Source organism: Acartia tonsa, chromosome 11 (genome assembly GCF_053477335.1).
Source record: "Acartia tonsa isolate MP-2025a chromosome 11, ASM5347733v1, whole genome shotgun sequence".
Lineage (NCBI taxonomy): Eukaryota > Metazoa > Arthropoda > Copepoda > Calanoida > Acartiidae > Acartia > Acartia tonsa.
Window position 1 is genome coordinate 13,531,991 of NC_137270.1, and position 27,951 is coordinate 13,559,941.

At 34.1% G+C, this 27,951-nt stretch overlaps 3 protein-coding genes across 5 annotated transcripts in view; 2 read left to right on the forward strand and 1 right to left on the reverse strand.

Annotated features, from left to right (window-relative positions):
- Ubr1 (Ubr1 ubiquitin ligase) overlaps positions 1-10,864 on the reverse strand; it is a 74,598-nt gene extending 63,734 nt beyond the window's left edge. For all 3 annotated transcript variants that reach the window (XR_013883968.1, XM_080176824.1, XM_080176825.1), the window contains exons 1-13: positions 10,723-10,864; positions 10,462-10,586; positions 9,627-9,729; positions 7,623-7,706; positions 7,200-7,325; positions 3,537-3,656; positions 2,998-3,099; positions 2,556-2,618; positions 2,062-2,127; positions 1,677-1,739; positions 898-933; positions 591-675; positions 285-332 (exon numbers count right to left, since the gene is read on the reverse strand). Coding sequence is in view for 2 of the 3 variants with exons in the window: in XM_080176824.1 (XP_080032950.1) it covers positions 285-332; positions 591-675; positions 898-933; positions 1,677-1,739; positions 2,062-2,127; positions 2,556-2,618; positions 2,998-3,099; positions 3,537-3,656; positions 7,200-7,325; positions 7,623-7,706; positions 9,627-9,729; positions 10,462-10,586; positions 10,723-10,833 (1,132 nt within the window). In the remaining variant the exon portion in view is untranslated. The remainder of the gene's footprint in view (positions 1-284; positions 333-590; positions 676-897; positions 934-1,676; positions 1,740-2,061; positions 2,128-2,555; positions 2,619-2,997; positions 3,100-3,536; positions 3,657-7,199; positions 7,326-7,622; positions 7,707-9,626; positions 9,730-10,461; positions 10,587-10,722) is intronic.
- Positions 10,865-13,292: 2,428 nt separating this feature from the next.
- LOC145331962 (uncharacterized) lies at positions 13,293-17,862 on the forward strand. The gene is made up of 8 exons (XM_080176835.1): positions 13,293-13,661; positions 14,139-14,306; positions 15,032-15,166; positions 15,543-15,684; positions 15,919-16,025; positions 16,398-16,480; positions 16,902-17,029; positions 17,250-17,862. Exons 1-8 carry the CDS (start codon positions 13,617-13,619, stop codon positions 17,300-17,302), a joined length of 861 nt encoding a protein of 286 aa, XP_080032961.1. The 5' UTR covers positions 13,293-13,616; the 3' UTR covers positions 17,303-17,862.
- On the forward strand, positions 17,856-27,829 carry LOC145331955 (uncharacterized). Its single transcript, XM_080176828.1, has 18 exons — positions 17,856-18,088; positions 18,569-18,645; positions 19,609-19,723; positions 20,098-20,226; positions 20,483-20,577; positions 20,997-21,111; positions 21,635-21,744; positions 22,460-22,540; positions 22,803-22,939; positions 23,186-23,234; positions 23,784-23,840; positions 24,058-24,210; positions 24,853-24,936; positions 25,358-25,445; positions 25,747-25,907; positions 26,221-26,334; positions 26,652-26,806; positions 27,717-27,829. The coding sequence occupies exons 1-18, from the start codon at positions 17,941-17,943 to the stop codon at positions 27,724-27,726; spliced, it is 1,878 nt and encodes a 625-aa protein (XP_080032954.1). The 5' UTR covers positions 17,856-17,940; the 3' UTR covers positions 27,727-27,829.
- The last annotated feature ends 122 nt before the right edge of the window (positions 27,830-27,951 follow it).

Here is a 27,951-nt window from a genome sequence, read left to right on the forward strand (position 1 = left end):
CTTTTCCTCTCTAGATCTTCCAAGTAATAACGTGCACGGGATTTTTCTTGAAGGGATGAAAAACGGCTAAGGCTGTGAGTTAGACCTTACAAATTTCCTTTTTAGGGGGGAAGTTTACACCCCCTCCCTAAAGCGCCCTCACGCCCCCTTGGATCTATCCTAGTAAAAACAACTTACATAATAAAGTTATTTTTGGGAAAATGAGTTTTGATACCAAATTATTTGCTCTACTATTGTTATATCTCGTTTCTATATATGATAAAAACAATAAATAAGAATATTACCTTCAAGAATGGAGGGCTGTTTCCTGGTGGCTACTACTTCGTGTTCCACTGAAAGACAATAGTGTTAGGTAATCCGTAGTAAAGCCTCACTGTATCAATAACCTCATCGCTTTACTTTTCCTTCACTGTAATGTTCTGACATAAAATTGACAGATATAAAGCGTTTTAAATCGATTTGAATAGTTCTTTTCCTTATTTATAATCTTCACTTAACCATTCTTAGTTATCAAACCTCTTTAGCAGCCAAGCTACTCTGAAAACTCCCTTTGTTTGTCCGTCAGTACGCAACACTATTCTATTATTTACCTAAAATTCTTGCAAATATAGTTCTGAGACCTTCACTTTCCTTTAAAGTTTTGTCGAGCCATTCAATTAGTCGCAGAGCAAAGGTCTAAAAAATATTTTATTAGCTGTTAAATAATACCTGTGAAATTTAAGTTTTTATCTAAATTTAAGAATGAAAATATTTCTCTATCTTATTTTAAAATGAAAAAATAATGAATGCATGTAAAAGTAAGTTTTTACCCCTTTTTCATATTATTTTAGGTAAATTAACCCAGAAATTCGTAGATTTTGAAAACTTTTAAAAATCAAAGTTTAAATAAAAACTTGCCTGATGCGCCACCACGTGACTGTGAACAACTTTTACCTAAAACAAATATCAAATTAGTAAGATGATTCCATAATACATAACTTTATACACATCTTCTTAGGCTGCTTACCAATCATTTATCTGAGTTTATTGTAACTAGCGGCTTCTCCCCTAGCCTCTAGGGGCTTTGCACCGAGAGTTAATTAAAAAAAAATATATTTCTGTTGCTGCCCCAGTACAAATTCGAAATTTTCAGGGAAAACATGGGGGGTGGGGTATTTTTTTGTTTTTTGGGGGGTTGTGGGGGTTCCATACCCCAAGAAAATAGCCTAAAACCACCACAGAACCAGTAGGTATATTCCCTGAAGAGTAGAATCCGACCGGTTCAGTGGTTACCGAGATCTTAAGGGACGGACGGACAGACATCATTCAACTTTGTATTATAGATAGTAATCTGAATTCAGAGATATATGATTGGAAGATGATCAATATTATTATATTTATATTTTACAGAGGTATCTTAAGAGATATGATGTACATCCCCAATGATAATAAACTTAAATAGGTACCCCTTGTGTATATGAAAATTATTGTTGAAAAATTTTCATATTACTACTTACTAGTTAGAAACCAAAAAATCACAATTATTTAGTAACTAAAGATTTGGATGAATAAATAAGATAACGGGGTGAGTACCAGTGTAATTTACAGTCTAATGTCCCCTCCCTCCACATACTAATCTTTTAAAATATTGGATGATATTAAATTATCTTTTATTAACCTATCCATGTAAAACTTACCAATAAAGGTTTACTTCGCCTACCAGTGATACGTTCAATATTTCTTTTTATTTCAGCACAGCCCTAAAATACAAAACAATGAATTATCCTAGAAAGCTTTAAATTCATATTATACCTTTAATTTTCTAAAAATTAAGTATAATTAAAGAAAATATAACCATCTTATTTATGCCGCAATTTGTCCTTTCATTTTACTTAAAAATCCCTTTCTTTAATAAAATGGCTAATACTTATTTCTCTCTTTATATTTTTTACATTTTCTCCTCTAAACTTAAGCAAACTGTATATAAATACTAAGCTATATGTATATTAGTCCTATATGATGCAAACACACACATACACACATCCTACTACTTATTAAATAGCAGACTAACAGAAATGTTACCTGATATTGACCACATTTGACAACACACCTTCCTTCTCTGTCTATCAAGGAAGCAAAACCAACAGCCTACGATAAATTTTAACTATATAGTACTGTAAACAGGAATCTAAAGGGATAAGACAATGGTTGATAAATTGATGTATATAGTATACCCTATGATGGTACAGAAAATTACCCCATCTGTAGATTACAATTTGTTATTGAAACATTTAGACACTCAACTTAATGAACCATCAAATCAAAATTCAATAAAATGTCCACAATTTTTAAGCGAACGAATAAGAAAACTTTGGGGACTAGTGTAATAAGCAGCCTATTGTCACCTCCCTAACTGATTGTAAATTGCATTCAGTTAATAAATATCTGGAGAAGCATGAGGCAAGTGTGTTTAATTTTTTATAAACAAACATTTCCTTAATTTGATAAATAAAAAAACTACTGAGTTTATTAATGTAAGTTCAAATACATTTCATGGAACTACAACTTTACTTTACCTTGTTTTTATCAATATCTAGAGTTCTCTGTAGTGTAGGAATAACTTCATCAAATGTGTGCACCTACAATAAAACAATTGATGTAAAAAAAGAACTAATACCTTGAAAAGCAATTTCTTGTAAGAAAAGACTTTATATCTAAAAGAACATACTATTATGTTATAAACGGGGTGGGAAAGACCTTAAGCCAAAAATATTCCTTGGACCTATCTGAAACTTCCATAAAAAAAACAAGAACTCAATCAGTTCATTAATTTGTGAGATTCTTACAAACAAACGAAAAATTCTGGGTATCATCAACATATATGGTCGAATGGCTAACAAATGATTAAAACATCAGAACGTTCACATAAAAGATCAGACATATTTCTATGATAATTTATTTATAATTATATTTCCTCTAAAGGACGATAAGATAGTTTCATGGAATCATAAATAGTACCTCATCATTGTAGAGGACAGTGGCATACATGTCTTCTACGTCCAGCAGTTCATCCAGTGTGTGCAGGGAATCCTGTGGGGTGTACTGCAGGTCTCCAGGTAGCTGAAATACAAAGGTTAGGTCACTAGAGGAAAAACTTTGAGGTGTACTGCAGGTCTCCAGGTAGCTGAAATACAAAGGTTAGGTCACTAGAGGAAAACCTTTGAGGTGTACTGCAGGTCTCCAGGTAGCTGAAATACAAAGGTTAGGTCACTATAGGAAAACCTGTGGGGTGTACTGCAGGTCTCCAGGTAGCTGAAATACAAAGGTTAGGTCACGTTATGGTCACGCAAGTATTGGAATTAATCACAGGTGCCAAAACAAAGTTTGCGAGTAAGGCTGTAAAGAAAAAGTATTGTTAGTCTCTATAAATTTAGTAACATTAGGTACATAGGTACTTAAGAACATTTGTGCAAACCATCTTTGCTTGTAATGACGTACAGACTACTATCATTAATAGAGTAGCTACGCTTATAACATGAAATAAATAAACAGTTTACCTTCATCATTGTGTCTAAAGTAAGCAACTCCACTGCGTACTTCAGAACAGCTGTGAAAACCAGTTTTGCCCGCAGCTGAAGGCCCAACGGAACTTTGGATACGGGATCTACACTTTCAACCTGAACATATAATGTCCTGTAAAATCTCAGAAAATGCTCAAAATCAAATATTTTTCTTGTAAAAGCGCTTGTTAATAAACATAAGTATAGGTAACTCAAAACTAAAGAAGGAATTCAGTAAAGAAAATACCTAAGGGTTGTAATATAAATGAATGGGAAATGATCTTAAAAGAATTTTCATTAAATAGGGCAGGAGGTACTTCTTGAAGTACTGGGGGATATTGACGTCCCTCCCCTTACCAGTCACCCTTCCTTCCAGGGATATGAAAGGTTTGCGTAGGACTAACTATCCTACCTGTAAAAATTCCAACAGTTACAGAAACCACCCACAAAACCTCAAACACTTATGGCTTTAACACAGCCAGAGGTGTGCATGAAACAAGAACTGTTGGAACTGATGCTCAGTTTACTGAGAATATGAAAGATGATGGTGAAATCCGAAAGGAAGCTATCAACTTGATGACAGGACCAATAAGTTCTAAGCAAAGCTGTAAGATAGGAACCTGGAATGTTAGAACAATGTATGAGTCAACTAAAACAGCCCAAGTAGTTAAAGAAATGACAAGTTACAATATCGGAATACTTGGAATTGCAGAATGTAGATGGACAGGACAAGGACAAACCACAACCAAAGATGGCCACCTAATACTTTATTCTGGTCATGAAAGTCAACATATGTATGGGGTTGCTATAATTATTCAAAAACGACATGTCAATTCACTAATAGACTGGAAACCTATATCAGACAGAATAATTAAGGCTAGATTCCAATCAAGGCACTGCAAGTTGACCCTTATCCAGTGCTATGCCCCAACAAATGACAAAAGTGAAGAAGTAAAACAAGAGTTTTATGATCAACTGCAATCAATCAGAAACTCAGTACCCAAACATGACATGTGTCTAGTTCTTGGAGATATGAATGCTAAAGTAGGAACTGACAGGACTGGAGTGGAAAATGCAATGGGACACTTTGGCATAGGTACAAGAAATGAAAATGGAGAACTTTTACTTGAATTCTGTTTAAATAATGATATGGTCGTAGGAGGTACATTATTCCAACACAAAAACATTCACAAATATACCTGGACAACACCTGATGGACAAACAAGAAACATGATTGACCATATTATGATCAATAGAAAATGGGTCAAGTCAATGCAAGACTGTAGGAGCTATAGAGGAGCCGACATATTCAGTGACCATGAACTAGTTGTCAGTAAGATTAAATTAAAGCTGAAGCGTACTGGCCATGATAAAAAGAGTGAGATTGGTAGACAATATGATTCTTCAAGATTAAAGGACCCAGTGATAAAGAATGAATTTGTCTTAAAACTCAGAAATAGATTTCAAGTCTTAGAGGACCTAAATGACGAGACTGAGATCACATGGACTTCAATTAAAGAAAACTTTCAATCTACTGCTAAGGAAATCCTAGGACACAAGAAACCAGAGAAAAAGGACTGGATCTCTGAAGAAACATGGAACAAAATAGAAGAGAGAAAGAAGCTTAAAAACAAAATTCATAATGCTCAACATTTGGCTGACATGGGCAATTTAAGAGCTGAATATACTGCTAAAGACAAAGAAGTCAAAAAGCGCACAAGGAAAGACAAGAGAGATTACATTGACAATATGGCTGAAAAGGCCCAGAGAGCAGCTGACTTCGGTAACATGAAAACAGTATACAACATAACCAAGCAATTAAGTGGCAAATATAACAAAAAGAGTGGTGAAACTATCAAGGCTAAAGATGGTAAATTACTCACTACAGAAAAAGAAGTTGCTGAAAGGTGGAAATCGCATTTTGAAGAAGTGTTGAACAGACCTGAACCTGAAATTACTGCTGAACCAGAACCAGGACATGAAATAGACATAGACACAAGACCACCAACTATTCAAGAAGTTAAAGCTGCTATACATAGTCTAAAGAATGACAAAGCACCTGGACCTGACTTGATAACTGCCGAAATGCTTAAGGCAGACATAGATCTTTCTGCTAGGACTCTGACTGATCTCTTTGATAAAATTTGGAGACAAGAAAAGATACCAACTGACTGGTCTAAAGGTATTATCATAAAACTACCTAAGAAGGGAGATTTGAACAATTGTGATAATTGGAGAGGAATTATGCTGCTTTCTATCCCAAGCAAGGTCCTATGTAAAGTTATTTTAAACAGAATTGATGAGAAAATTGACAATAAACTAAGAGAAGAACAAGCTGGATTCCGTGCTGGAAGAGGCTGTGTTGACCAAATTTTCACCCTTAGGACAGTTATTGAACAATGTGTTGAATTTAACAAGCCACTCCATGTAAATTTTGTTGATTTCTCTAAGGCCTTTGACTCCATACACAGACAAACACTCTGGAAAATACTAAGAAGTTATGGTATACCTGAAAAGATGATAATTATGATAACTAAATTTTATGACAACTTCCAAGCCTGTGTTTCAGTTGGAAACAATAAGACATCTGATTTCTTTAAAATAAGCACTGGAGTTAGACAGGGATGCATTTTATCACCTATTCTATTTATATTGGTCATTGACTGGGTGATGAAGAAAACCACAGAGGACAAAAAACGTGGTCTCCAGCTGGGCATACTAGGACACCTAGAAGATCTGGACTTTGCTGATGACCTGGCACTGATTTCAGAAACAATTAAACATCTACAAGCTAAGACAGATAGACTAGTCAAATACGCAGGACAAGTCGGGCTCTTTGTTAATGTCAAGAAGACTGAAATTATGAATATACCTACAAACCCTGATCAAACTATAACAATAAATGGTGAACAATTGAAACAAAGCAACAAATTCACCTATTTGGGGAGTGTTATCAGCAGTGAAAATGGCTCAAAAGCTGATGTTAAAACCAGGATTGATAAGGCTAGGGTTGCTTTCAACAGTCTACACAACGTTTGGAATTCAAAGAAACTTGCTCTGAAAACAAAAATCAGACTTTACAACAGTAATGTGAAATCAGTTCTTCTTTATGGAGCTGAATGCTGGAGAACTGTGAAAACTGAATCAAATCAACTTAATGCATTTCACAATAGCTGCCTAAGAAGAATTTGCAAAATATTCTGGCCAAACAAAATATCAAACATTGAGCTGTATGATAAGACCAAGTGCAATAGTATTGAAGCAGAAGTGAAATTTAAAAGACTAAGGTGGCTAGGACATGTGCTTAGAATGGAACAAAATAGGTTTCCAAAAAAGTGCTTACAATGGAACCCCACCACTGGTAAACGTAAACGGGGACAACCAAAAATGACCTGGCGTCGGAGCACTGAAAAGGACCTCTTTAATTTGGAATTAACATGGGGAGAAGCTGAAGCACTTGCCAAAAAAAGGAATTCATGGAGGAGCAGGGTGGCCGTATTCTCTGGACTCCACAGTCCAAAAGAGAGACGCGCCTGAACTGAACTGAAATTCAGGGGAAATTCTCTCCTCAAAGTAATATGAGTAAATTCTAAAATTAGAGGGATAAGAAATGTGTTCATATTAATTTAACCAACATTTATCTATCCCTGCCTACAATACCTGAGATGACGCCTCGTGTGTAGGGCAGGCGGGGAACTTTTTCCACGCCTCAACATCGCCGCAGTCACAGTATCCCCCGCCGTCACTGGTACTCATCTTGTATCTGTGCTCCACGTGCTTGGAATTCTATACATAATGTTTTTAAGTAGAAAAACAAAAATTATTTTCTGTTCGTTTCAGAATACAAACAGCTTTATAACTTATTGATGTCCACCAATAATGGTAGACAAAATTAACCCTTCTAAATTACTCTTAAATTAATGATTCAAAAGTTTAGACAATTTAAATTAAACCAAAATTATATAAAGTACTCAAAGTGTTTAAACCAATGAACAAGATAAAGTTGTTCTAAAACTTTGGGTACCAGTATAATTCCATATCCATACAATATCACCTTCCTTCCTAATAGAAACGTACACCTACCTTAAAACAGTCGAAGCAGAGTACACAAGTAGGGTCCAGAGCACAGTCTCTGCAAGTGTATGTGGGATCTCCAAATTTAAATACCTGAAGAATAATTGAGGTAATTTTTGAAGTATTATAAAAATAATTTACAAATGTCAGCGTTGAAAAAATCCTTCAATGAAAACAGCCCGTAATGTTGATGCTAATCTTTTCTAGTGCTCTGTTTAAAAATGTATTTTTATAAAGGATTGTCCGAATCGGTTTCGGAAATATTTTCCAAAATCCTATTTGGATGAATCCTGTGACAATCCGTATAGAATCTGAATCATTTTTTTCAGTCGAATTCAACCCCATAGGTACCACCTCAAGTGCTCCTAGAGGCCTATATGGGCGAAGCCGCTAGTTATTAATTCGATATCAAAACTTTAGTTTTAACCGTCGGAAAACATGGATTTAAAATAGTTTTAAAAAAAAGGTTTTATCCTTAATAAGAAGTACCTACATTAACCTAAACGATTTAGGTCATATGATTTTCATTGTATTTCAAGGTATTTTGTATGTTATGTTATAACTGTTATGTAAACATGTATTACTTTTTTGCTGACTTATAATTAGGTAATTTCCAAGGATGGAGGGAACAAGGCTTCTATATTTTTTTTTACAAAAGACAGAATTTTACGTGTATGCTTATTTGGGGAGGGGAAGAGATTTATTGAACATACATTATCCCATCCCTGGCACTTTTTTTCTGATAACCAAGCAAACAAAAAATATAAAAAAGGAAATATTTGTTTCCTCTTCTCTCTCTAATCAAAATAAGGGGGGGGGGCGGGGTTCTGACACATTTCCGTAAACCTAGTATATAGACTTTATCTTTGGACTGAGAGGATAGGTTATTAAAGATAAAATCATTCTTATATGGTGAATTTTCCAAAGTTTTAAGATTTTTTGGATAGGCCTCCAGGTTCCGGAGCTCCAGGCATCCAGGTGCTCTCTGTACAGGTAAAAAAAAATATTTTTTTTTAAAGAGTTAGAGGTCAACTTATAAAACAAAATATGCATCTTTTTGAATGTTATTTACATATTTGAAGAAAAAACATACATATTTTGTTTCATAAGCTGACATCTAACTCTTTTTAAAAATTTGATTTTTAATTTTTACCTGTACAGAGAGCACCTGGAGGCCTGGAGCTCCGGAACCTGGACGCCTATCCAAAAAATCTTAAAACTTGGGAAAATTCATCATATAAGAATGATTTTATCTTTAATAACCTATCCTCTCAGTCCAAAGATAATGCCTATATACCAGGTTTACGCAAATGTGTCAGAACCCCGCCCCCCCACCCCTTATTTTTTCATGAATTTAATTTTGAAAATTAATTCATAGACAAAAGCCTACCCATTAAGCTATGCTATGCCGAAAAAAATCCGTAAAATCCTTAATAACTAATTAGATGCGGTATTTCTATAAAAATGTATTTTACCTTAATTTTAAGAACGTAACATATTGTGCAATAGAACAAAGACAATTATTTTTTTTTTTGCCATGGATAGTGATACAGGGATAAATCAATTGCATTATAGAACAAATACCTCCTAAAGACACAAATGAAAACCAGTGTTTCTATAATTGAAAATATTTCAGGATGGAGAATGGGTAAATATTATTTTCATTAACCTATCCCTGTTTCCCTGACTTTTCTCTTGTTTTTCTTAGCATTTCTTCTATACGCAAATTAAAAAAATAAAACTTTTTTTGCGTTTTTTCATTGATAGATTTATACAGTATTTTACTCAGTCTATTTTACAATAAGAGAGGCACAATACCCTTTATTTAGTAGCAAAGCTACTCTTTGAACCCAAAAGTTCGTCTTTTCGAATGGTAGTTTCTCCAAAAGTGCCTACTCAAAAACAGGACCCTTTATCTAAGTTTTATAATAAATTGAAAACAAATGAGGGGGGCCGGGGGGGGGGGGGGGTTGCCTATTTGAGGTTTACTTAAGGTTGTATCAAATATTTTACCTTAACACATTGTGCAGGAGGATTATTGAAAGAAGTCAACATCTGGAAAACATGATTTGGATCTCCGTCGCACAAGAATCTCTCCAACACATCAAACAAATTTCTAAACAAAAATATACATAACTTGGGCATCAACTGATTGTTTTTATCTGTATCTATTTCAAATAGTTACTTTATTTCAGAAGGGGCGGGGGGGGGGGGGGTGCAGATTTCTTGGGAGAAGACAATGACTGTTAAGTTCACAGCCAGTTCTTCATCCAGAAGGAGTGGAGGGGTTGTGGTAAAGAGGGTGAAAGGGGGAATCGTTATTTTAGCCCGCCTCGTGTTTCACTTTATTAGAGAACATGAAAATCTGGTGTAAGATCCAAGTTATAATATATCCATTCATGTAAGGAAGAACTTCTGATATCTGACTATAGAGGAACATAAATATAGGTAAACAATGATAAAATATCTTCCATTTACCTATTCCTATATCTTTGGAAAGATTGGGTTTAAAATAATGCCAAGGTCGTAGCGGTCATGCGTCTTGCGTCATATTGGCAGGGTGACGCAAATTTTAGATCTCAGTTTTCGCCGTTTGATTTACTATTTTTCTCTATAAGATAAAAGCGATGCTTGCTAGATTATCTAATTCACTATAATATAAAGATAAATTTTTCTCAAATCGCCAAATCTGGGGTCTGAAATTTGCGTCACCCTTACAATCTGAAAGTGGGGAAGAGAATAAGGGATGGGGTAAAACCGGTTATCATAATGTTTTATCTTCTTGACTTTAAGTTAAACTCTATCTTTGTAAACACACATTAGGTAAGGGGGGGGGGGGGGTACTTACTTCTGTACATCATCCTCTTCAATATGCTCGAAAGGTTTTTGATAGTTCATGCTTGGGTCTGGACTAAAGAGTTTGGGCACAGTTTGCTTCCACCAGTCACGAAAATCTATAGCGGTCATATCACCCTGAAGAAAATAAATTTGAGGCCATTGTTTTGTAGGTCCCTAAGGCCATAAAAAAACACCTTCCCAACGACAAGCGTCTTACGTAACATTCGCGGGTTAATATGTGACATAGCAAAAATCACCGACAAATAAATACCTGTTTAAATTTATTATTCCACCATTGCAGACATTCTTGGGGGGAGGAGAAGACCCTTATGGAGCTCCCGGCCCCCACTGCAAACATATCCTCGTCCAAGGGAGAGGACATTTTAAGTTAAAAATTCTTTTTTTTATCTGAAAAAAACCACATTTTTTGTCAATATATGTATATACTAGCGGCTACGCCCCTAGAGGCCTCTAGTGGCACTTTAAATGTTTTTGTTTGTTAAAGTTAATTTTTTATGTACGATACCACCTTATTTGACGCTGAAGTCTCCCAGATTTTAAGAAAATTTTCAATTTTTTTTGTCATTTCTTTTGGGAGGGTGGTAGTACCCTCCCCCAAAATAGTTAAAAACCTTCCCAGGACATATGAGAATCTACCCTGTTAAGGAGAACCCGATCGGTTTAGCGGTTAGCGAGATCCTTCGGTACACACAGACAGACAAACATCCTGTTACTTTAGTATAAGGATTTATAAGGATATTTTGCACAAGGGGCATGATAAATTACTACGATTCAATCAGGTAAGGGAAAATAGAGAGGGGGGGGGGGGTATAAATCTCAAGAACCCTCTAACAAAATTGGAAGATATCTTGGACTTAAGCGTTTAGAGGCATGAACTAAATTTTTGTTTACAATTGTCAAAGTTTTCCAAGGAACTCTTTGACCTGGAAATTCTTGGACTTAATTTTTGAGTCATGGACAAACTTTTTACATGAGAAGTTAACCCTTCACCCGGCCACAAGCCCCACCGAGGGCAAAACCTAACTAAAATGAACCTAACCTTAGTTTTCTCAGGGAAGATTTAAGCTTTTAGAGGCTTGAACTAACTTATTTTTTAAATGTCAACCCTCTACCCCCTTGCTCGTTAGGGGCTTAAAAACCTACCAGATATGCATAAAAAACATCATTTATCTTTAAATATTTCAGGAACTGGCCCTTTTACCAAATGGTATATGGGGCAATAAACTAATCTTTTTTAAAGAAGAAAGTATATAATATATTGTTAACAGAGAAAACTTACTTGGTTCGTTAATCACACTTAACTTTTAGTTTGGCTTCGCTACATATGGATGTTGTATTGTCTTCCTTGTTTTCACAAACAAAAACACTTTAATTTTTCGTTCAAAGTCTTTAAACCCATTAAAAAGTAAATAAAATCCTAGCTAAACTAAATAATTATTCTGTTTCTAACTGCGCTATTCACTTAAAAATTTCATTACACAACATACAAAAAAACAGCTTCTCTAAGCAAAATTTTTAAAGAAAACTCTGATTTTCTTAATCATTTCTAATGACAGGGCTCGAACCGTGTACCTCTAGGCAGTTTCAAGCCAACTGCGTGGTAAATGAGCGAAGTCATATATACGGAAAAGTTCCATAATACTGCTTTGTTTCCTTATTTTCTTTCTTATTTCGCAATTTGCAATGACTCGAAAAGAAGTCTGCTTATGTTCGAATCTCTCTGCCCATAAGTTTTAAAAATCACTATAAGTTGGATCCTTAAAATACTCTGAGTTCCATTGTTATGTCAACAAAAATACAACTTTAGACCCCATGAAAAAGGGAAAGGAATGGGGGAAGGGATAGACGAAACTCTCTTCAAAAGTTGAATCCTTAAAAATACGGTTTTAAATTATATTTTATTAAAACTTTAACGAAAAATATTTTGTATTTGTGAACCAATTTTTAGAACTTATTTTATGAATAATTAAATTTTTTTTAACAAATTAAAAATGTAGTAAATATATTTAAGGATCAAACTTAAATCAGCTGATTTTAACAAAATATTTTGTTTTTATTTTCTCTTTTTTATGCAAAGCTTTATTTTAATTCGTTTGATAATACAAAATCAATAAAAAAAAGAATTTTCCTAATAAAATCTAATCCTTAAAATCAACTTTTACGCATAAAAAAAATATAAAAAATTCCCTTTTTGTTTTTCCAATAATAATTTGAAAGGTCGTCTGCTATTGAATGTAGGCGTAATTCAGAGGGGGGGACATAAAACAATATTTTAACAGTGCATTGGATAAAAAAATCAATATAGAAGCTTCTTTTCAATAATCTATGACTGAAACGTAAAGTATACGTATTTTTTCGGCTATTACTTAAGATATAAGAAATAAATTTTCATTTTAACAAAACTGTGTCTATTGTACAACTCTATAATCGCCTGGTTCGCCTGTCCGTCATCATGCTAATATATGTAGTAGAATTATTACCCTAAGGATTAATTAAACTAATTTATCTGTCCGTTTGTTAAGCATTTCTTGCCAGGTATGATATTTTTTGCTTCGCTTCATACGAGTAACATACCAATTGGAGTGAGGTTTTCTTGTTTCTTTGAGGGTTTTAGGCTATTCTAAATTAGAAATCCGGACTTGGTTCTAAGCGATTTTTTTGTACCTATACCTTCAAATAAAAAGTCATTCGACGCTAGGGCTTCATAGTTTTATCAAATAATATTTTTGTATCCCCCTCTTTTTAATAAACATAATACGCCCTTACAGCGACCTCATAAATTATTGCGGCATTTTTAGTAATTCTGCGCAACATTGATTTTCACCCTGTAAATATTAATTAAAAATAGACAATTTATTAGTCATATGAGCAAAAATTAATCAATATTTATTAATAAAAGTTAATTTATTAACATTATTTAGTTAATTTTCATTTAAAAAGACTCTTTTAAGTGATTATTTACGGCACAATATGTTTGTTATTAAACGAATATTTTTAGTCATGTGATACAAATTTTGACGCTTTTTTTGGCTGTTATGCGGTATTTTACAGTATTTCAAAGCTTTTTTAGCCTATTTTTGTGATCTATCATTGTTTTTGTTACTCCAAAAAATATAATTATGATCATTTCATTACAGAGACAAAATGATTAAACTACTTCTCTTCCTTCTTCCCCTTTGTTTTGCCCAGGTAAAGTGTATTTCCCCAGGGATCTACGGGGAAAAGTTAATGATCGATAAGTTGATGTACACCTTTTTTTTGTAGGCTATTATTGGATAAATAATTTGGACACTGTTAGCTTTATCACCCCCCGTTTAGATTTGATAAAAAAGTAAGTACCCGTAGTTTGTATCCAACACACGTACAATTTAAGGTCTCCTCCATCCCAATAGATTTCTTGCCTTGGTAATCTGCAAAAAGTTATCAAAATAATGAATTTCGGATATATAATATTAATTTGAAAAATACTTGGAACGGTAGCCGGCCAATATTTATTCATGAGGACAGTTATTTTGAATCCGTTGTTCAACTTAAATCCATTCATTACTAGTATAGGATAATTGTCAAACAATGTCCAAACATTCGTCCAAAATACCGTCTTTTTACAAAGTTAAGTAAAGGTATATTTTCATTAAAATAAATTTTTAGGACTTAAATTTTATTTAGAATCCTGATGAAGTTTTGGACGCTGCGGGTGTTTCCGAAGCCCCTAACCCCATAAATGCCATACGGACCACCACCACTACTACAACAACAGAGCTTGTATTGGAAAACATGGCCGGACCAACTAGATTCTATTATGAGAATGGAAATCTGCCTAAATTTCTTATGGAGGTATTCTTTTCTCAGAAGACAGAATCTTATTGTATCTTATGTATTATTGGTTTCAATTTTGCTTTTAAAGGAAGCTTTGAATTTCACCTACCCTTGAAGGACACCTGCCATATTCCATTGAAATGAATTTGACGAGAAAGTTAAGGTTAAGAATGAAAACTTGATATTCCATTCAGGGTTTCGGATCCGGATCCGCAAGGATCCGCATATTTTCGAGTCCAAGGATCCGGATCCGGATCCTTGGACTCAAAAAATGCGGAAAAAATGGAAAAATCTACCTAAATTTATATAAAATCTCAGACATTCTCTTGATGAGAGCCAATCTTTAAGGTTTAGGGTCAGATTTGAAAATTAAAAGTATTTTTGACTTCGAATTAAAGAATAAATATTTTTTGAAAAGTTTGGTAATTTTATTTTTATTGTCAAGGATCCGGATCCGCACTGACCAAATTTGGAGGATCCGGATCCGCAAAAAATCAATGCGGATCCGAAACCCTGATTTCATTATATAGTTGTGTGGATAGCTAACATATAAATCTTTTTATGACTTTTCATTACTTGTAAGTAGGGCATAGTGAGGGGTGTAGGTGAATCCTTTTCCCCCCTTAAAGAAGACTTCCTTTACCTTTATTCACCCCCTGATGACTTACACCTCCCTGTGCGCGCCACTTATTCAGATAATTCTATATAAAACAGACAACATTATGTAAACATTCCTTTTTCAGGTTGAAGGAGGGGGCATTGAGCTCACTGTATACAAGGACGGTGACGAGTGGGACAGGTTTATTCTGGACAAAGAGGCGTCTGGCGGAATTTCTGGTAGCAAAAACAAAATTTCTACTGATAATAATCAGTTCCAGGTAAAATTTTGCATGCAAGTCTATCCTTATTTTATAGAGTTTTATACCTTCTGTAGAGATTTTGCTTGTAGATAATTTTGTACCCATATCAGCTCTTTAAAATTGATTAAAGTAATTGAGAGATTTTCTGTAAAATTAACGTGGACTTCTTCAATGAACCGACTTGTATGTCAAAGTTTTAGTAGTAGGCTTACCGTACAAATATTCGTATCTCAGAATCATTCATTAAAAAAAGTTTTTTACTCAAATATCACAATACTCTTATTAAAGCAATACCTACCTAACTTTGAAATCGACAAATAATTTAAGACTCTCGCAATATTACGTTATTTTTTCACGATTCATCCGTCTTTCTTTATCCTTGGTTTCATTTAAGGTTGATATTGACTGGAAAAGCCAAACCTTTACTGGTCTGAAGAATCCCAGCAATACAATCCGAGGACTTCAGCTTGAGATGATTTTTGATGTGAAACACAACAGCTTTGTCCTTGTTGAGTTTAGGATTGTCAACTTAGAAAGTAAGATTTGATTGAAACAATTTATTCAAAGTACCAAACTTGAGATAATAAAGAACAGCTTTTATAAGTATGAAAACTTTATGAGGTAATCATTATCAATAGGCTAACATACTAAAGTGTCAAGATTACATTTGCAATTAAAATGACACGTATATTTGTCCTTAGTCTACTTATATTTGTTTAGATAACAGTTTCATCAAAAAATACGCGAAAAGTATCATGTTTTATTTGTAGATCGTTACGTTGTTGATCTGAACCCAGTTACCGGCCATGGGTATCATGTCAAAGCTCCTCTGGGACTCTCTTTCGGCTGCTTCACTCCCGGCATGTTTAAACCATCAGTAAGTAAAATACTTTTTTACTACTTTGTTGGTTTTACTACTTTGTTGGTTGTTATCCCTGAAAGTTCCTTGTTGAAATAAATGGGGGCTAGTTTTTTGTTTGTTTGTTTATTACTTTAGGTCAGGTTAGGTGTTGGATAGCCCCGACGGGTTAGGGTACCGCAGATATATATTGTATACACTACAGGGTTAAGCCCCTCCTCTTATTTTTTTTTAAACTCAGGTGAGGGGGGGGGGGAGAAACAAGTGCTCGACTAGCACTTTGTAGAAAAGGACCCTTTATTATTACATTTTATTAGACTAAACTTAAAAACTGGTTAATGCTACAACAAGAATCATCTTTGGATTGTAACATCCTTGTTAATTTTGCAGGGCAATGATACTGAGGTGGGCACCTCCGCTGGAATTACTCTGCCTGGCCTTCAACTCCAAGTTTATGATGTCCATCGTGGCAGGTATTATCAATAGACTTAATTCTTAACTAATATGTAAAGCTAAAGGATGTTCAATTATAACTTATCTTGTTTAAGCCAACGATTAGTAGCCTAATGATATATTATACACTTTACTATAAAGTGATGACAAAATATAACAAACTCTTTGATTGTAAGAACCTTGATCACTAGTCCCGTTTGTCTTAAGGAACAAGTATTTTTTTTGTCCAAGGTATATTGTAATTTAATGTATTTCTATTAATGCTTTCTTTTGAATATGGTAGTTGCTTTACCCTTAGCTTCTAGGGGAGTGCAAGGAAGTTCAGGAAAATAGCCTAAAATCATCCAAAGCTTACCAACTCGGACTAGCAATTTCCAGGAAATTAAGGTTTAGACAAAAAACACCCAATACTTTGTTATAGGATAAAATTATTTTTTAAAGGTTTGGACCTATCTGGGAGTGTGGAAATATGATCCCTATTGGTCTGTGGTGCGGTCTCCTTGTCACCCTTGGCTTTGCCCTCGTCTGTGCCTACGGATTCAGCATGTTGGCCAGTATCAATACTATGGACAGGAAAGATAGAAACATTATTTATTTAAAATATTAGCGCAGCTACTTAATTTGGGTTCGGCCGTTTGCCAGATTATAACATAGATTTTTTTTATCTTAGTAATTTATAAGTTGTTAGGTCATTGTATTGCTACTTATGGATTCAAATCGATTAAGCACTGCAGTTGTTATATACCTATTAAAGAGTAAAATAAATTAAATATGTTTCTTCTTCCAAAAACAGGTTTGATGACCCCAAAGGCCCCTGCATCTACGTACCACAAACTGATTAAATTCAACAAACATACCAACTTTAAAGAATAACAAAATATTTAAATTGAGAAATAAAAAAAATCTTCAAAATATTATGAGAAAAATATCCTAAAATGATCTCTTATGAAAAAAGCCAAATACCTATTAAAAATATGAAATTGAAACCTATCATATTTATCATATTACTTATCTTGCATTTAAAAACTATTGATCTCTCAATTTAGTCAAAATATAGTTCTAGTCAGTAGAAAGTCAATTTATATTATTGTTTTGTGATTAAATGTTATTTAGTTGTGTTTTTATTAGAGCTTATTTATTTATTATTACATGTTATGAATGTTATTTATATTGGTTTTAATGCTAAATTTTTTCGTTTAAAACCGTTATTTTGGAAGAAAACTATAAGTTTTCTATTGCGGCTTAATACTTAAACCATTCCCTTTATCGTATAGTATGACTGTATTATTAATATTTTATGAATAAAATTTTTGTTAGTTTATCTTTAAAATACTCAGTTTTAATTTTAATATTGTTAATATTTCTTAGAATTTTGTTAAAATTTATGTTTTTTTCTTCAGAATCAAGAAACGTATTAGAAAAATATACCTAAAAATACCAAAATATTGTATAATATTTATAAGCAACATATTTAATAAAAATGGCGGCAAACCGACCTTACACAGCGGCCTACGGGCACCAGCCGACATATTATGCAACGGCTCCAGCAGGTGCAGCCGCGCCGCCACCAGGAGCTGTGACGGCTACGCCTATTCCAGCCGCTACAACAGTTCCGTCTTATGCAGCAGGTAAGAATTCAAATATTTTTATAGTAATAAAATCAGAGAGAGAAGGGAAAATGGGCTGTTTATTACACTATTCCCCCAGGTTTTTTTATAACATTTTCTTATTTTTTGGCTTAACAACTTTAGGAACTTAAGCGAATTTGATTTGTTGGATCATTATGCTGAGTGTTCAAACGTTTCAACCACTGATTTTAGGCTACCAAAGTGGTATTTTGTGCCTTTGGAAGAGAAATAGCCTAAGACTAGAAAAAGATATTTTTCTTTCATTTTAAAAATCATTGTACAATATCCAAATATATAAAGTAGCATACTCTCATCCTTAGGCTTTAAATTTTTGAGTTTGGGTAATTATAGTAAATCTTGATTGGTCTGTCCAAACTAAAAATGTTAAATTTTTTAAACCAATACTTAGATTAGCACATTAATTTATCATTCATTGTCTTATCCCTGAGTTCCCTGGTGATCGTTTTTTCCTTTTTTCAGGGTATGACACATCCACAAGCTATAGCAACTATTATTATGATTCCAACAGCTACAATTATATTCAGTATCCTGCACAGGTAATAGATTTAGTATCCTAGATAGTCATTCATATACAACAATCAGTCAGATTTACAATAGATTTACTGTCCTAGATGGCCAATCAGACACAATAATCCGTCAGACTTCTAAAAGATTTAGTATCCTAGATAGTCAATCAAACACAACACCATCAGACTTCTAATATTCCTAATATCTTAGATGTTTAATCAAACACAACGATCTTTCAGACTTCCAATAGATTTAATATCCTAGATAGTCATTCAGGCACACAAATCCGCCAGTCTTCTAATAAATTTAGTATCCTAGATGATCAATCAGACACTACAATCCGTCAGATTTACAATAGATTTACTGTCCTAGATGGTCAATCAGACACAACAATCCGCCAGATTTACAATAGATTTATTATCCTAGATGGTAAATCAGACAACAATCCGTCAGACTTTTATTAGATTTAATATCCTAGATGGTCAATCAGAACAACAATCCGTCAAACTTGTAATATATTTAGTATCCTAGATGTTCAATCAGACACAAAAATCCGTCGTTCTAAGAGATTTATTGTCCTAAATGGTCAATCAGACAAAAAGATCTTTCAGATTTCTAATAGATTTAGTATCCTAGATGGTCATTCATATACAACAATCCGTCAGATTTACAATAGATTTACCGTTCTAGATGGTGAATCAGACACAAAAATCCGCCAGATTTACAATAGAGTTATTATCCTAGATGGCCGTCAAACTTATAATATACTTAGTATCCTAGATGGTAAATCAGACTACAATCTGTCCGACTTTTATTAGATTTAGTATCCTAGATGGCCAATGAGACACTTCAATCCGTCAGAATTCTATTTAATTTAGTACCCTGGATAGTAGATGGCCAATCAGACATAACAATCCGTCAGACTTCTAATAGGTTTATAATCCTAGATGGTCCATCTGACACAGTAGTATTAACAATAAGATCAATTTTAGACGGCAGCTGTAACAGCCACAGCTGTGCCAACTGCAGGTGTTCCAGTCAGTCAGTGGTCAGCCGCTCCGGCAGCTGTCAACAATACAACGGCTAGCTACAGCTCGCCAGCTGCAGGTGAACAGCTTATTCCGGAACATTACAGGGATGAGACAATAGAAAGTAATTTAAGTAGATATTTAGTGTGAAAATTATGGCTTAGTTTATAGATATTAGGGTGTATAGGTAAATGAGTCATAAATAGAGTAGGGACTAGTAGGGAGAATTCCTTAGCCAAAAACAAGCGCAACTCATACCATGCACAGTAAGAACATCTAGACGGATGGTCATGTAATCAAAAGGTTTGTTGTCTCCAGGACATTTGACCATTTAATTCTAAACTTCACTAGGTAACAGGATTTGGTTCAGAGATTCACCAAAATAGGACTTTGTGGTGTATGCCGTTCCTCTATAAGATTCTATGCTTTACATTAAAAATAACAACCTTTCAGGATTAATATACGGAGCCCCAGCCGGAACGGCCGCAACCGCTCACCATCTTCACCACAGACAGCCGCCAGCCGTAACAGCTGCGCCCCCAGCCATACACACGACTGCGGCTTATTCGACTCCAGCTGCAGGTACAGTACAAAGATAGAAAATTTTAGGATAGAATGTAGATGAAATGTGAAATTTTGCCTTTAGGATAAATATAACGAAAATCTCAGCTTATTTGGAAGGTAGAAAAAGAGCCTTATGCTTTGCAATTTTCAGTTTTATTGTTACATTGTCACATTTTGTTCCTTTATTTTTATTTGTTTCAAATTTCATTTCGACTCAATAATGATTTTGTTCCTAGAAAGTGATTATCAAACTTAAAATAAACTTTATATTTAGATCCTTGGAAGCCCGTGTCTATAGACTATACACAAACACACACAGGATATGCCAGGGGACGTGGTAGGGGGGCATCCCGTGGAGCTTCTACCCAGGTATACACATAGATAGATAGTTAGATACAGGGTACGACAGGGGACGAGGTAGGGGAGCATCCCATGGAGCTTCTACCTAGATATAACAGGATAAAGAATATGTGGTTGTGGGGGTGGGGGGACTACCCAGGTTTACAGTATGCACATTAATATATAAAGATAGATATATCTCATATAAATAATTTCATAGTTTGAAAAATAAATATCGCGTTAGATCTCTAGTTAAGTAGCATATGGATGATTAGATGATCTTTAATATGAGTTGATATATACCTACCGATGGTTGAACAGTTAGAAACTATATAAGTTATGAAATGTTTAATGGAGTATTGGATTGAGTTGATATTTCAATGGAAAAATGAGTCTAATTGTTAATTGCATATTCTACTATATATACTTTCAGCAACTATCTTGTTTAGGTTACAAATCAACCTGCCGGGTTTGGGGGAGGTTACACAGGAGCGCCAGGGGCTCCCTCCTCCCTCTCTAGTGCACTCCTGGCCTCTGCTGCTGGAGGCGCAGCCGGCGCGGCAGGTAAATTTACTGTAGACCATGGAACTTTTCCGTCAGTCAAAAAAAGAGAATAAAGATATTTAGATTCTATTCATGTACAATATATATATGTAACACTTTTTGTCTATACCTATAAAAATTCATTTTCTTAATAAAAATTTTGCTTCGCTCGGCTTCCCCACAGCACGGACACGTTATTGAATTAAATTTCAGCTTGCCTTTTTCCCTTGTCCAAATCTTTTCCTCCGGTAGCGTTCTATCCAGACTGTCGGGGGGGGGGGGGGGGTACTCAAATTTTCAAATTGATAAAAATTTTTGTAACAGGATAACGCCAAAATTTTAATTATAAAAAAGAAGTGCTTGAAATTAATCTACAACGTTCTCTCTCTTAATATTTACCAGCTGCAAAATGCATAATTAAGAATGGAAGAGAAATATTTCATTGCCTTATCCCTAGAATGTTGATTATTAGAATCTTTAACACTACATGAAACTTACTGCGGTGTTTCTTATAATTCTGTTGTTTACTCCATTTTGTTGTCAGGTGCAGGAGCTGGTGGAAATCAACTTGGTCGGGGTGGCCGTGGTGGGGGGAGGGGAGGTGGGCGTGGAGCAGGCCGTGGCGGCCTCAACAGAGGACCGCCAAAGCCTCAGGTGAATTAATTTTTAAACCTTGCAATAAATGTTACAATTTTATACCCAGAAGATATTTAATAGGAATAAGATTGGCCTTCAAATATTGTATTTCTTAGCCAAATTGCTACTCTACACTTGCAAATGTCCTTGTGTATTAAGATATATAAGTTTTCCGGAATTTTAAAGTTAGGGGGAGATTTGAAATCTGCATCAAATTTTAAGGATTTTTTATAAAATTCGTTTTTTCTATAATTCTTTATCTAACAGCGGAAATGCATTTTAAGTTCATTAATCTTGACCAATAGGACAGGTGGATTTTAAACTACCTGCGCTCTAATTGGTTGAATGATGTACGACATCCAATCAGAGCGTAGATTTTTTAAATCCACCAATCACAGATGCCAAAATTAATAAACTTAAAATGCATTTCCGCTTTTAGATAAAGAATTATAGAAAAAACGAATTTTATAAAAAATCCTTAAAATTTGATGCAGATTTCAAATCTCCCCCTAACTTTAAAATTCCGGAAAACTTATATATCTTATTGTGTATATCTAAATCGTTTTTTGGAATAAATTTCCTGATAAGTATCTATTTAGAACTAGACAGATTTTTAAAAAAATACTCTGGCAAAGAGCATAAAGTATATGACTGTTTGCATGTGATTCCGTTGGTAATGCTTTTGCCTTAATTAATACAAAATTTTATGTAATACTAATAACTATTTTTTTAGGTTTTACATTGTTCTAACATTGAGGACTTTATTAAGCAAGGGCTGAGGGGTCAACATCCTACTGGTTGGGTTCAGGAAAAGGTAATATATTTTTTTTATAGAAAACACACCCTCTTCCCCCGAGTATTACACATTTTTTGGGTTTCTTTAGGGGATGTAATCACCAATACTTTCAAGTTAAGGTATAATTCTTTTTATATTACTGATTGGGCATAGTATAAGCTAATGATTTTTTGTTCCCATAATCTTTAAAGTTTTGTTTCATTAGAAGATCTTTTTACTTTTTAGAAATGTTTCTTTTTATATAGCCTAGGCTCATCTTATTTTTATCCTTTGTTTTTAGGCCCGTAAGAACGGGTGGCACGTGGACGGCAAAGAGGGGCAGGGTGACAAGGGGTACACATATGATCTCATTATTGCTGAGCTATCCGCTAAGGGTATTGCCAGGAAGAAGAAGGATGCTAAAACTAACGCGTTCAGGTAAGTAGCGCAGCTATTCAATTAGGTACTAGGTTGTGTCGTGTCCGTCCATCTTATTCTTAGGCATTTGTTTTACAACTCATGCATTTAGTTATTTAGATCATAATAGACAGCTACTCTATAAGTAAGATGTTTTTGTTCGTACCTGCGTTATTGTAAAATCTATACGACTGTGTGTGTATTATGCTACTTATGGGCAGTATTGTCCTTGTCAGTAGATTTTAAAAATATTTCTTATTATTTTAGGCAAATGGCAGTGAAGCTTGCTATAAAATTGAATATCCTACCACCACAGGTAACATTAATTTCTTGGTTCAACGTATACAAGGGTTACACCATAAAAAAACTCCGTCAAATTCCTAAAAATAAACTCTCCAAACTTTGATGATCCCACGGCATAAGGGTAAACAATAGATTGTCGGGGAGGTGTCGGGTTCGAGTCAGGACAACACCATGTCAAACTATAGACGTTAAAAACTGTAACTACTGCTACCATGTCTTACACATGACATTAAAGTGATAGTAAGTGGAATGCTTTAGCCCATAAACAGGCGCAACTCAATGCCATGCAAAGTTCAAAATTCTACGAAAAGGTCGTGCAATCAAATAGTTGGTTGTAAGTTTGATGTTGTTAAATTATTATTCATATTGGGCTTTAGAGTATATATTTCATCGTATTACAAACTGAATTTCATGAAATTTTACAATAGATTCAACATTAAATTTGTTCTTTAAACTTACTAAAAGTTCTCATCATTCTATATTTTTTAAAGTTTGTCTGTTTCAATGTCTTTTTTTTGTTGAGCTTCGCTTTTATGAATTTCGTTATCCTTTATCTTTCAAGGGAGACGAAGAGCAGCTACAAAAGAAAATTGATCAAGCCATGGAAATGGATCATCAGGTATAATTCATTCATTTTTAATAGTTGAGCAAAAAAAAACCCCAACCCATAGAAAAAATAACCTCCCTTCCTTATTTTTAATTATTTTACACTTTGAGAGAAAGCACCAAGCACAAGGAAACTTTTGAGATAAACTTATTTAGGTAATAGGTAAGGAGTAAAATATTTTGCATTGACATATCCCTGTGACACGTGAGTAAAATTATTTTTATCCAAGATTGTTGTTGTATCTAAACCTGATGAGGAAAAGTCCCAAGTTGTAAAGAAGGAGCCTGTGGCAGCCACAGCGGCAGCTGCTGCTGCCATCCCACCCCCTGTTGTCACCACTGGACCCGTCAGTCTACCCTCAGAGGCCACTGAAATACCTAAGGTATGTATTTTTCTACAGGGTCGAGAATGCAACATCTTTCATGATAAAAATGGATGACAACGGACGGACAAAGAATATTATAAAAGAGATGCCTAATCTCATTGGTCAGAGAGATCATCAATCAAAATTCCGACGTCTGTCTCAAATAGTAACCGATAAAAAGTAGCTTGTTAAAATAAAAAGTAGCTTGTTAAAATAAAAATAAAAACATTAGGTACCATGGATTTTCTTCATGAGGTATAAGTTTAGACTTTTCAGAGTATTGGGAAAAAATTAAGAAATCACTAATCTTATAGCAATGTATATTGTATGTAGAATATACATGAAAATTATAAAAAAATGTTGTCAATTTAACTTGTTATTTCCCTTGTAATTTATTGGTTAGGTTGTTTATTCAGTATGAGAGTAGGGTATTGGGTAAAGGGGGGGAGGGAAGTATCTTTATTTTAGCCCGCTACGTGTAACACTTTATTAAGGAGAATGAAATCTGGTGTAAGATCTAAATAATATTAAATCGATTCTGACTCCTAACTCATTTATTGCTTATTACAGAGCATCTTTGAATTTTTCCAAAATTTTGAAATATCATGTCTATCCTAAAGTTTCATGTAATACATGTAAAATAAAAATATTTTGTTTTAGGAAATTCCGAAGTTGACCGACGAGGAGCTCTCCAGGTTACCTGGCAAGGCAGTTACACTTCTCATTGAGGCTCTTAGGCTTCAGGTAGTCCTACATTGATTGATTGATTGGTTTTTAAAAAGTGATTGATTCATTGTTTTCAAAAGTGATTGATTGATTGGTTTTTAAAAATTGATTGATTCATTGTTTTCAAAAGTGATTGATTGATTGTTTTTCAAAAGTGATTGATCAATCGATTGTTTTTCAAAAGTGATAGGTTGATAGTTTTTTTAAAAAGTGATTAATTGATTGTTTCTCAAAAGAGATTGATTGATTGTTTTTTTTAAAGTGATTGATTAATTGTTTTTTTTAAAGTAATTGGTTGTTTTCAATATTGATGGTCAATCTAAAAATCTTTATTGATTCGTTACATTTTATTTAGGCACTTTGTTTTTTTAATTGAATGATTATTAAATAGATTGCCGCGTTATTTTATATAGAAAATTGTATTAATCCATTGTTTTAGGGAAATATCCAACCCATCTTTACTAGTGTAAACGAGGAGCGTATGCCCAAACATGGCGGAGGAATGCCGCGCACTGAATTCACTTGCAAGGAAATTCATGCTTAATAAACTTAATACTAACAGAAAAAGATGTCAAATTCATTAAAGTATAATATGTCTAACTCATTTTCTTGATAATTTTCTCTAGTTTTGATATGAGCTTTACATTGCGTTAAGATATGAAATAGGCAATCATAGGATAACAGACGCGCATCCTGAACCGAAGCTTATTGCTTACTCACTTATATCTAAGGAAATGGTTGAATATGACAGAGGTGTCTTACTTTAATCAACCACCAGAAAGACCCTTAACAGTAAGAATACGCCACTTAAAAGCATGAATAACTAACAGGCCAAGTATATAATCCACGGAACTGTTTACTGCTATTTCGGCAAGGCATTCAACAAGAAGAGCGCCAAGGAGCAGGCCTCGGCATTCGCCTACTTGGGCTTTACCAAGAAAACATTCAAGGAGTACACAGGTCAAGAAGCTAAGGATCCTTTATTAAAGGTAGGTTATTTTTTTGTGTCCTTTATATTGTAGGAAAGATTATTTACGACTAATGAAAAATGGCAGCGCCTTATTAATATGTTTTATGATAACGTTGTAATATTACATACGAAGGCCTTGCAGCGCCGTATTACTAAGACTTATTTATGTCAAAGCAGTGCCGTTTAATATTGACTGAATTAAGTTAAAATAATACCTAATTAATTTGACGATTTTAAACAAAATAGCGCTGTATTACTTATGTTAAAGCAGAGCTGTATTAATTTGACTATTCGGATAAACCAGCGCCATATTAATATCTTTTATTCATTAGGACAAAGCAGCGCCGTGTATAATCTACACTCAGCAGCAGCCCATAACTGTGGTTGGTTCAGAACAGCATTCATATTCCTCAAAGATAAGCCTACCCGCTGGAGGAAAGAAAGAGGTAATTATTTTTAACTCAGCTTTTATTTTTATAACCTTACATCTAAGAAGTAAGAGAGAATTGTTTTGTTTTCCAAATACTGGTTTATAACAGGAGTTAGATGAAGGTAATGTATATGAAACAAAGTAGAACGATGACTGTTCGTCTGTTTGTAACCACTATACTGATTGGGTTCTGCTTTCGGGGAACATATTTATTTCAGGCTATTTTCGTGAGGCGTGTAAAAAGTTGTAGCAAAAATACATAGGCGTATATCAACAGATCACTTATTCTGCCTATTACAAATCATAATTTCTTAAAATTAAATTCCTTTTTAGGTGCCAGTAGCATCGGTAGCCCCAACTCCGCAGGCCACCTTCCAACAGGTGGCGGCGGGTGCCGTGGCAGCTGCCGCCCCTGCTACAGACACTCGTCACCTGAAGAGACCTGCCACTGGCGCTGGAGCACACTACGGCATGGCCAACAAATTCAGGTTTGTTGTTGTTACAATGGAAAGTGTAACGTGACCGCTTTCTATAGAAAAGGTCTAATCCTCGTCATATTAAAGACTAAAAAACAGTATGAACTTATTTTGCTGCTATTTTATTTACCCGACATTATTTTCAACAGTAATCAATTTTTTTAACATAAATCAGCGGTTACTCAATAAAATGTAATATTGTAACCTTCTGAAATTGTCAAAAGTTTGATCGTCTGTAAAGTTAAAAATAGGGCCGGAGATGCATGAGGAAAAGTGGACTATGAACGAACAAGAGCAAGTGATTTTAAGCACCTTCCAGCAGTGATTCTGAATGTTTTTTTTGTGAATATACTAGGGTTATGTTTAATATCGTTATATCAGTTTTTAAAAATTAAGTTTCACCATGGTTTTCTATGAATATAACTTTGAAATGTTAAGCATTTTTTGACGAAATATCATCAAATATTTTGTTTAGTTCAAAAGTTTAAATAAAATAACACTCCACAACATAATCAAATGCTGTAAATTACGAAAGCACACTAATGAAACTGTTGACAATATTACAAGTTACCATTCCTTTTTCTGAAATAACATTGTTTATTGAAAAAGTTTACTTTTGTTTCTTAGCAGTTTGAACTCGACAAAACATTTGATGATATTTGGTTTAAAAATACCTAACATTTTAAAGTTTTTTCATATAAAACCATGGTAAACTTAATTTTTAAATTAATATAACGATATTAAACATAACCCTTGTATATTCACAAAAAAAAGAATCACTGCTGGAGTGGAAGGTGCTTAAAATCACTTGCTCCTGTTTGTGCATAGTCCCCTTTTTCCAAAAAAATATAATTGTGAGGTCATGAATAATAGTAAGTTAGGTAGAAACTACTACAAATAACATTTTTTTATTTTTTTTCAGGAAATATTAAGCTGTTTGAAAGCTAAGAACTGGAAGTTAAAAAATTTAGTACAGTGCTTTTAATAGTACAGTGGATTACAATTAAACTAAGTAAAAGGGAAACATATATAGTTGTTTTTATAAGTGGTGCACACCCTAACCATACCATGCTGTTTTTTTAAGAAGAAAAAAATCCTGCAAAGATTTTTCATTTAAAAAATTTACCTAAACAAGTTACATAAAGCTACTTGGATCA